This window comes from Anser cygnoides, chromosome 11 (assembly GCF_040182565.1).
Source record: "Anser cygnoides isolate HZ-2024a breed goose chromosome 11, Taihu_goose_T2T_genome, whole genome shotgun sequence".
NCBI classification, from domain to species: Eukaryota; Metazoa; Chordata; class Aves; order Anseriformes; family Anatidae; genus Anser; species Anser cygnoides.
In genome coordinates, this window is record NC_089883.1 from 14,902,852 (window position 1) to 14,914,056 (window position 11,205).

An 11,205-nucleotide genomic window follows, 5' to 3' on the forward strand; every position below is an offset into this window, starting at 1 on the left:
GATTTAGTCCCTTTACCATGTCGTGGAACATGGTGATAGTTAATCTCAAATATGAAATTACTCACTTATGTTCAGATGTTTTTCTGGAATGCATGGCTTTCCCTTCCTCTAATCTGGTCTAGAAACTGCATTCTATACTGAGATTCCTACACACACACAAAAAAAGAAAGCGTTTTGCAAAATACTGAAAGCATTCAGGATAGAGAAGGCATATGGCATACAAGCAACAGTAAGTCAACAAACTACACTAACAGCTGTGAATGACTAGGACAGTAAAACCACGCTTATTTTCAGTATTAAGCATGGAAATAATTACCTTTTTGCAATAAGGAAGCAGGTTTTTAGTTAGCTCTTAAAATCAATCCCTGTCTAAATGGCTATTCAAAAATGGAAATTTCTTTTTAAAACCATTATAAACACGTCAAGCATGCTACCTTACATTTATCTCATTTTACTACATAAAGTCTTGAGTTACACGTCAACATCTTTCAGAATATCACCTGTCTTGGTGGCCTTATTATTGGGAATTTCTAATCAACTTGTGTTCTTTTCATAAAAAAAAGCGGTAAATTTCTAGTCAATTAAAAAAAACTGATACTGTAATTCAGTGCATTTGAAACATTTTATTTCAGTTAATTCACACAGCGAATACTGATAATTACTGATGCAAAAAGTAGGTGTTTGATACAGAAATAGATGCACCAATTTTGTACACATGCCTTTAAAAGAAGTACACTTTTATGTCAGCACCACACTGTTTTCACAATAAAAGTTAATTTAAGAGCATGTGAGTCACCTAAGTTGCTCTTAATTTACCAGTTTCCCCCGTTTCATGCCAGTTTATCAAATAACTGGTTTCAGAACAAAGATGACAGTAGCAATATTAAATCACTTGTGACCTGACTACATGTGCTAACAGTCAGACTGATTTCTAGTCACCCATACCTGCTTTCTCTTCCCACCCTGACCCCAACATAAGAACTTAAGATTTATGATTAAGTACCACATCAGAGAAAGTTACTGACCCATTTTGCTACAGGTGCTGGAAGATGAACTGTAGAGTCCATAACATTTCCAGTACTGTACATATGATAACAGACTTTTAAAGCCTTAAGTTACAGGAGATAAAAATAATGTGGTCTTCGCATATAAGAAGGTGGTGGCTAAACATATTCTATGGTGGGAACAAGAGGCTTGTTAATATCTTAGTGTTAAAAGTATCTTACGAAACTTCTTAGCATTATTCACTTTCTTACATACTTCAAACATTTGCATTTATTACTGTTCAGTCATATGTAGGCAAGCATAATAATAGACCTACACCTTCTACACGCTCAATTTTTGTCTAAACCCAGTCACAATGGTCAGTAAGTTAAATTTGTTGCTTCTGAAGTACACAAAGTTGTTTCTGAGAATAACTACTATTTGCAAAATAAATGCGTCATACAAGAAAAGTCTGCTAAAGTACAACGGATCCTAAAGTAGCAGCGTTACTTTTCAGAGTTTCTATATTTAAAATATTGTATTTGGTCAACTTCTGTTCAGGTATTCTTGAACATGGGGACAACTCAGAACTACTTACTCTTGTTCCCTGTGTAAAATGGGCAATGACTTCTGCTGCTGCATGTTTACGCAGCTAGTTGGTGCTCGAGACTGGAAAAAAATGCTGCCTTTGAAGATGAGTATCTCCAGTATTGAATTGTCAAACAATATTAAAGATTCAAATGGGAGTAAGTGAATACATTGCATCACCAAAGGTAAGTTTGTTCAGAAAGGTTTACCTAGCTTGCCTTTACTGATTTGATATTCTTGAGATACCAAGACAACCAATAATTCATAAATACAAAAGCAAAATTTTCGTGGGCTAGAAAAAACAAATAGTTCAGGTGTAACTTTTTACTGTTTTAAGGCACAAGAACAATTAAAATTATGAAGAGTAGTAAAACAGCCCTATTGTCAATTAAAAATGCAGGTAGAGCACTGACACCTCAAAATAATACATTTCTTGGTTTGTCTGTCTTAGCCAAAAAAAAAATCACAGGGAACAGAGCTGACAACATGGTGTTTCATCACATAGCAGGCATCAACTACAAAGTTAATGCCAAAGAATAGTCATACCTGCATCTTTCCCAAGCTATCTTACCTCAACTGTTATTCAAGACATACTGCTCTTTATATTCAGCAAAGCAGAGCTGCTAAATGGTGCAGAGATGTAAGTATTCAAACCTTTTCTGAAGGATATTTTTTTTTGTCTCAATCTGGAAATGATGTCTGATATAACTACAAGGGAAGTAGAGTGAGCACAAAAGAGCTTCGGAGATCATGGAGATCTTCCATGCCATTATGGAATATATAAAATTAATATAATCAGCTATTATTTTATTTCTCTCAAAAAAAAAAAAAAGAGATAATACTTATCTGGAAGTCTACCACAATTTCTTGTTTGGCTTTGTACAAAAGTAACTCCTTGAGGCAGGTCTTCAAAACGGAGAAAAGGATGGTTTGGGGAAAAAAAAAAAAAAAATCTCCAAGTCTTCAAGACTTCTACTACTGGCTTCAAATTTTACTGATTTCAGTTCCTTATTCCTGTATCTTAAAGAACATCTACGTTCTAGAATACAGTGCCATTTCCAGCTACAAGCTACTATTTCTACTACTGAAGTAATCATGTCTATCATCCAGTAACAATGAGACCGACAGCTCATCATATCATGCTATTTGGGAATATTGACCTGTGAAATAATACCCTTATTTCCACGGTACAGTAATCTCATGTTCTCTGTGTAATAAAAATGGAAGTGAAAACATATAAATAACGAATGATTTACACACATTCTAGGCTCATTTCCTAATTCTTTGCAATCTGTAACTCTGACAAAAAGTGTACTTCTGGTACTTCTTCATTCTGGAGGTAGCTTTGTTTTATGCTTTTCAGACAAATAAGAAAAGCTGTATGTAAAAGTACAAAAGTCAACACTAAAACCATTTTGAAGTAATGGTGAACGGTTCTGGCAGACCTCCAAATCAAGATGTGCAAGTTGTTTGAAAGCTTAATATTTAAGGTAGATAACTTTTTGTTGTACTCAGCACAAGAAACCAATGCTTTTTTTTTTCTTTTTCTTTTTTAATCTTTGTCAAGTACTTAACTAGATGAGGAAAGAAAACCTGCTTCTAAAGGGATAATTTGCACAGGTAACGCAGGAAGTCAAATTTGACTGTTACATTTTTCTTTTCTATAGGTTAGAAACTTCCCTGAGAGATGAATTCCAGCCACGCTTAAGTTCTGCTAGTGGTGCCACACTTAAGTGTACTGTTGATACTTTTTCCTCATGTATTCTTACATATCTCAGAGTCTAATTTGATCTCCTTCTCCATTTTCTATGTTTCAGTACAGTGAGTTCAGTTACACCTCTCTCTCTCTTTTTTTTTTTTAATCTATGTATTGTGCCCGTTTTTCTTTATCAAATTCCCTTGCAATCTTTAAGGCAGTGCTGTTGAGGGAAACTGATTGCATATTACAAATAATACTAACAATTACTCCTCTAGGTGGTGCCACTAGCGCAGTGTCTATGGCTTTGGAGTCCAGATCTTCAGGAAGAATCAGGAGGACACTACTTGCCCCCACTGCACCACCTGTATGAGATGCATAGTGTCTCTGCTGTCTGCAAAATCCATATTGTTGCTTTTTCTCTACTACAGCCCAAGCCATTGCATATTTACCATCCCTGTCCCATGACACTTCAGTTTTTGGCACTGGGGTCCACATCATTGCGACTGTGTCTGGTTTGAGGTACCCAGGAAGAAGTTTGCCACTACTGTTTTTAAATTGTCCAGCTTGGTAACTGTACAACAAGACATTTCCAAATTTCAGAAGGTCACCTACTGATGACAGAAAGCCTCCACCAGCCCATTTGTAAGAGTTGTCCACATACGGTGCGTTTACCAGACGTCCTTTTTTGTTGTAAACGTAACACCTAGAATTCAAGGAAACTCGTCATCTCAGATACTATGTAATACAACCTTAAAAGGGCAAACTGAGCGTGTATTACCTTTGTCTCATGAAACTTTGTCTTTAAAACATTTTCCTTAAGTGTATTTCATTTGTAGAAAAATTAACAAAAAATTCAGATGGGAAAAACAAAAATTAAGCTTAGAAGCTTAGTTTCAATGTAAGTACTAATCCTTCTACTTCTCATTAGGATACAGTAAGAATGAAGGCAATATACAAGTAAGAGACCGGATAGAAACCTGTAGATCAGCCAGCACAGGACTTCTCTCAAATGCCTGTACTAGATTTAAAGTGTTTCAAGGAAGAGGAATCTTATTACTACACTGTGATTATCACACACAAAACCGAAACTTCAGCAAGTCGTACATGGACTGTTCTGAGACAGTAGTTTTCATTTGTGATTGGTTTCTCCCCTCACCTCGTTACAGTTACTATATACAACTGAACATTCTGAAACTACTAACAACAGCGAGGGTAAAAAGAGAGTCTTGCAAAACCTTCCATTAAAATTCAAATTGGAAAACTACCAACTATAAATGCAGAATGAACAGCGCAACAGCAGTACAGAACCTCTGAAAATTTGCAAGCAAAATAAACACCAGCTCAAAGCATCTTAGAATACAGCAGTAAAACTATCCCTAAAAGATTACCAACTGCTGTTGTAAAGTGTCACTTTTATAACAGTTAACAACACTTAAATATAAGTACTACTATAAACCTTGAATCCAATATGTTCATAACTTCTACCCTGTTAGAGCACTTTAAAATCCAAACTTTTATGAGGTTTGAACCTCATTTTCATATTTTTTCTTCTATAACCTGCTTTTTTGATTGTTAGAATCTTCCTCCAGCAACAAAATTTAACAAATCAGGTGTCAACAAATCAGAGTGGCTCAGTAAAATAAGGCTCCAGACAGATGAGAAACTCAATCCTTATTACTCCATTTTCATCTATTTACACTTACCTGCTTAATTGTAACCAAACTAAATGCAAACTTCCAAGTCACCTCTGCCACTTGCCTGCCCCATATATGCCCTTATAATAGGAAAAACTTATTTCCCATTCCATAATTTCACATTAATTGCAGAACTAATACCATAATACTAACATAAAATCAGTTAGTTACACTACTAACTTTGAAATAACATAAGCCACTTCTTTAAAGACCTGACCAAAAAGAAATTGCATGTTCTCAATTCAGTTTGCTCAAAGATAGAAAGAACAATCACTGTAGAAAGAAGAGTAAAAATTCATCCTTGTTTACCTTGCTCTGTTATATATCATTGCTTCATTGTCATCTAGTACAGTTGACAGCATATCCAAGTCACGAAACATTTTTAGCATATAATCTGTAAATTTTTGTCCCGAAACTCTCTCTACAACAGCACTTAAGAGGGTGAAGCCGTATGTTGAATACAAGAACTGACTACCTTAAAGAAAAAGGGAAAAAGGTTAGTTTCATGATGCTTATGTTTTATACCATAGGCATCCCATTTAAGTAATCACATGTGCAAATAAAGCTATGTATAGCAATAAATAATCAATTTAAAGACCCCACCCCCAATTTTAATTGGATGTAAAACACTTGCTTATGATACTGGGTCCTAGCAATTGCTGTGTGGCAGCAGACAGACGGTTGCTAAGTGCAGGTAGCTCTAAGAGCAGCACTAATTTTTTTTTTCAGGAATCTGCATGTACAGCCAGGTTTCATGCTGAAATATAAAGACTGACATTTAACATTCTTTACACGCAATTTGCCATATTAGTTCTAACAATTATATCTGGATTTGGAGAGCTGAAGCAAACCACGAAATTACTTAAGAGTTGCTGAACTACCTAACTTGTTAGCATCTGTACTATAAAGACAGAAAGACAACAGTATACTCACTCAAGGTTTCCCAAGGCCTTACTCACTTTTATCACTATGTCTATAGTTCTATGTTTCTAGTTCTGGAATATTATATGAACAGTAATGTGTATTATTTTAGATGATGTTTCCTGTTTTTAATCTTAACTGGTGCTAACACCTTTTATGAAACATCCATATATCAAGCAACAGTTTTCATCGAAGTGTCCAGAGTCAAGACAGATCCCTTACTTGATATGATTCCTAGAACCCCCAAGATGGTATGTTAGCTTCTCAGCCTTCCAATCCCTCGCCCCATAAACACACATTATTTACTGTTTATCAGCAATGGGTATCATTTGTCTATTAACCTAACTCATTTAGAACTTACACCTGAAACTCTTCAAAGTTCTCTCTACAACTGAATTATATAATTCCAATAATAACAAACCTCGGTAGTTCTATGACTCCATGGTCTTTCAATATAATTATTTAGCTCTGATCTGTTGCCTCAATAATGTTGTTTTTGGTTCAAATCTAGAAGGTCTCCAGAACATGCACACAACAAGCTGGTATCTGCTTACAAAATACTTTGTAGACATAAAGTTGTTAAAACATACTTTGAAATGATATTTTCATAGCACTTAACTGCATTACTCAGAACTCCTAAGAGAAGTTTTATTTCTACCTGAGGTCCCACCTTTGCACTATCTTAGACTCTCTGTATTACTTTTTACCTTTTAAGACTAACCTACATCCTTTTTTGAACCTGCTTGATACTGCAGATACACCATTAGAAGGTACCCATATAAGCATAATTTTTTAAGTCAGCATATTGTTTAAGATACCTATACAAGATAGATATCCATAATTGAACTAGTGAAGTCCTGATCAGTTCAGTCATCAAAAAAGTTGTCAGCTGAAGGACAATTACATGACTATACAGTCTGTATAGATCAGCCCAAATATTTCTCCACTGAGCTTTTAACAGGGCACAGGAAAAAAAATTAAGCAAAACACACAAACACTGGTTCTGTTAAGTTCTATTTATCGGGCCCTACTAACCTCACTGCATATAAAAACAACTTGAAACAAACAAACAAACAAAAAATCACCAGAAAAGTATATTTTGGTCTAAAGGAGTAGTAACTCACCTGGTTTGAAGAATAAAGGATCATTTTTAAATATTTTCAGTGACTCGATCACACTTTCAAATTTTTCCTTCAAATAATACTCCTCCTGTTCAAATTCCTTGTCTCTCTTGCCAGGTTTTGAATTTCGGCTTTTTACTTCACCTTCGTGTGCTTTCTTTGGTTTGACAGAATCAGTTTTTTCAATGCCTTTACCATCCTTATCTTTTTGTTCTTTATCCTGATTGGGTTTTGTTGGTTTCAATGATCTGTTTGCCTTTTCCTTTTCTTCCTTTACTTTTGCAATATCTTTTTCATAGTGACGAATCCCACTCAGGTGTGAAACTAACAGTCTTGTAGTAATAGTGACCTAGGTAGAATGAACAACATGAGCTCTGTGATTAAACACACAATGCAAACTGATTCACCAGAAAGTAAAACTCAACATGAGGAAGGGACAGAGACATAAGAGCTTTTAAGCATCGTGTATTAAAAGGAGTTAAAATAAATAAATAAGTATATGCACACCACACACTATAAAACTGAAGATCCAAATTTCCAGCGTTTCTTTTTCAAGCAGCAAATATCAGTACTTTTCTATATGATTTCTGGTGTTTTACAGGAAGAGGTAATACAGCACTTGTACACATATGGCTGTGCAATGGCAGGAACAAAATCCAAACAAACAACTATGTACCTTTTCACCCTCGTAGACCTTTTCTGGAAATTCAGGGACGTATTTCTGCACTGGAGCATCTAGGTCCAGTTTCCCCTCTTCCCACAGTTTAGCAATGGCCATCATGGTAAGACACTTGCTAATACTAGCAATTCGCATGATCGTCTCTGGCTTACATAAAACACGATTCTCTACATCAGCATAACCCAAACCTTTAAGACAATAAAAACAGCGGTAAACATTTTTACATAGAGACATGCTGAATTATTTGCAAATTACTAGATTTATTGGCACCTCAAAATATATTTCTTCTAGCTGAACTGAGAAATGAAGCATTGTAAGCATGCTCCTGCTTTAATTAAATGAACAACAGTATTTAGTAGGATAGGTTAATCAGAGCCCATGGTATTAACCAACATCAACCCAAATTAATGATTAAGCACACAAAACAAACATAACCCTAAACAAGGTTGAAGATTAAGTCAAAATTTATCCTCCTGAGGTCAAATATTTAATGTAGGAAAACTAAAGACGACAAAACATAGATTGTAAAATAATTCTCCAACAGTCCTAAATACTCTTTTATTTCTCTAAAATAAAGGTTAAAAACCACTAAAAGGTCTTATTTTATCAATATAGAAATTAAGAAATTACTCAAAAACCTCACAGCAATTACCTAAGCTGTAAAGATCACAAAACAGTCTGTTTCACCACCTTCTAGCCTGACTTCAATGAAAAGACAACTTAAGAATCCCCATATCAGTGTTTTCCCTATAAAACCAATGCATGAGTAGCACTAACTGGAATTAATGAAGCATTACCAGACGCCCAAAGTAGTCTTCATTTTGAGCTGGGTTTGAAGAAAACGTGTAAGTGATGTTTCAGCAGAAAAAGCTATGAAGTACAGTGATGATACACTTGCAGCTTTCAGTACAAACACATTTGTAAAGCCTGCAAGCAATGCATTGTCTGGCTATATAACACAGTAGCCTAATAGTAAACTACTCAGCAACAAAACTTGCCAAAATACAAGAAATAAAATCAATTATATCAGTTGCCTAAGATGTTTTCTTTCATTCCTTTTATGTAAAATTACTACTTGAGCGTTTGCACTGTCTGTGAATGCAAACGCCATACTGCTAAGGAAAATACCTTCTGAAACTCAAATTGCTCTCACCAAATTAGCAAGAAAACAGGTTTGATACCAGTCACAACATACATTTGACTTATACCTGATCCTGTTTTTCCCCCCATGAAGTACGGAGGAGGAAAACAAAATGAGCTAGAAACCTACTAAAACAATGTTATCCACGTCCCAGCTGCCTTTCTCAAGGCAATGCTGTTTTCTGTATCCACACACAGCACTGTACAGAAACCTCCATCATAGCTTATGCTTCCCCACGTAGTTGCCTTGCTATGGGATATGGCAGTCAGGGTGATAAACCACAACCCAGGCACAAGTTCCCTCAAGCACCTTCCTGAATGTCAAGGAAGGGATTCCACAGGAGTCTTAGAAAAACCTCTGCTTTCGTTACATATAAGCTGAGACAAGAAAAAACTATCCTATTTGAAAGATTTTGTGATTGAGTTTGTAGTACAGTTGTCTTTATCAGGCCAGGTACCAGAAATTCTGCTATTCACTTCTGTCACAATAAGAAAAATGGAGAACTATAATCAGCTTTACAGTTATAAAAATATTCATTAATTAAAACACTGTCAGAATAAAGTTAGTTAAAATCTTAGATTTTTTTTCAAATTCTTTAACACCTTCATGAAATACATTTCTTTTTATTACCATTACCTTATTTGTCCAAAAAAGGAAAAAACAAAAACACAACTGATTATGGAAACATTTCTAAAAACAGACATTGTATTTTTTATAATGAACATCAAATGTCTACGATGAGCAAAACTGCAGACTATTTAAAACTAACCTGTATAACCAGAACAATCACTTGCAACTTCTGAAAGGATGACAGTTGTTAAATCTCAGTACCTTCCTAGTAACAATCTACACCTCAGCCAAGAAACAGCAGAGAGATCACCAAATGCAAGTCATTATTACTTTGACTGTCAAGTAAATTCCTAGGGAGAAAACAGGTTTTTAACCTCCCATCACACTTCCACCAGACAACACTACAGGTGTATGCCTGGAGTGCATATACAGTCAAAGACTGATCTGACAAATTAATGAAAGAAACGTTATTAAACATAAACACTGATATATACTAGCATACTCGTGAAGTTGGTATGTTATTGACTCCTGGATGTTAACAGAGTTTACCAAGGAAAGTACCACTTCATGCTCCCTAGGCACCTGTTTCTGACCACTTTCGTGAGACAAGACATCAAGTGGATGAAATCCTGGCCTGAACGGTGTGTCTGAATTGTTCATCACTTCCCAGGAATACACACAACCAGTAACCCCACATACTGACCTTCTGACCAGACTTCCTTTCCATCTACAGAGACTCCAACTAGTATACCTGGGATTCCTGCTTCATCCTGTCAAAAAAGAAAAAAAAAAAAGTAGTGAAAACAAAGAATCTTTACAGTTAATAAAGACCTTCTCCCAAGCTCTAAAGATACAAAAGCAATCCTATAATTAGAAATATGCTTGCACATTGTTGCCACATTATAACTGAAATTATATTAAACACTAGATGGTCCAAACAGGTATAAATTGTTTTCAAGAAACAAAGACTTCAACTCAGCAACTCTGAAAAATACATTTAGCATCGTAATAACAACTTAATGAAAATAACTTATTTCATAATTTAATGAACTTAACGAGCCAGACGCACAAAACTCAGACAAGAGTCCACAGGCAGGCTGTGACCAGCACCACCTCCTAAGTGCACGCACTCCTTCCAGGGGCTGCGTTTCCTTTTTCAGAAGGGCAGCACGCCTTCAGAGCACCCCTTCTGCAGCCCTCACGGCCCCCCCCGCCTTCTTGCCCCCCTCAAGAACTGCTCTCTGGCGCCCGGCCCCCTGGCGGCCATCTTACCGCCCGTGCCCCTCCTCAGCCCGTCCTGAGCGACCCCCCAGCACCTTGATCCTCCGCAGCAGGTCCCGGCTCCTCTCGATGGCCGCGCCGAAGCCCCGAGAGGACGACGCCGGGGTCGCCTCCTCCTCCTCCTGCCCGCCGCCGGCCTCGCAGCCCGCCGGCACCTTCACCCCCAGCGCCAGCCCCAGCGCCAGCCCCCAGCCCCAGGGCCGTCCCCCGGCGCCGCCGCCCCCTCGCCGGGCCGCCGCCAGCCGCCCGGGGGTCGCCGCCTGCCGCAGGGCCCGCACCAGCCCGTACATGGCAGCGCCTCCCCGCCCCGGCCCGCCCCGGCCCGCCCCGGCCCAGGCGGCTCCAGCCGCTCCCGAACGCTCGCTCGGCCGCGCTCCGAACGCGTCGAGCCCCGGCAGGGCCGCACCGCCCGCCCTGCCCCTCACGGCGGCTCCCCAGCCCGACCCCGCCGCCGGAGTACGGGCAGGAAAGCGGGCGGAGAAAGGGCGGGAAGAGGGCGGCCCCGCTGCCCGCCTCATGGAGCTGCG

General features: G+C 38.0%; 1 protein-coding gene across 1 annotated transcript; it reads right to left on the reverse strand.

Annotated features, from left to right (window-relative positions):
• Positions 1–603: 603 nt before the first annotated feature.
• On the reverse strand, positions 604–10,983 carry LACTB (lactamase beta). The gene is made up of 6 exons (XM_013177247.3): positions 10,714–10,983; positions 10,101–10,167; positions 7,684–7,874; positions 7,011–7,356; positions 5,275–5,440; positions 604–3,974 (listed from the first exon to the last, which is right to left on the reverse strand). Exons 1-6 carry the CDS (start codon positions 10,966–10,968, stop codon positions 3,431–3,433), a joined length of 1,569 nt encoding a protein of 522 aa, XP_013032701.3. The 5' UTR covers positions 10,969–10,983; the 3' UTR covers positions 604–3,430.
• Between the last annotated feature and the right edge of the window lie 222 nt (positions 10,984–11,205).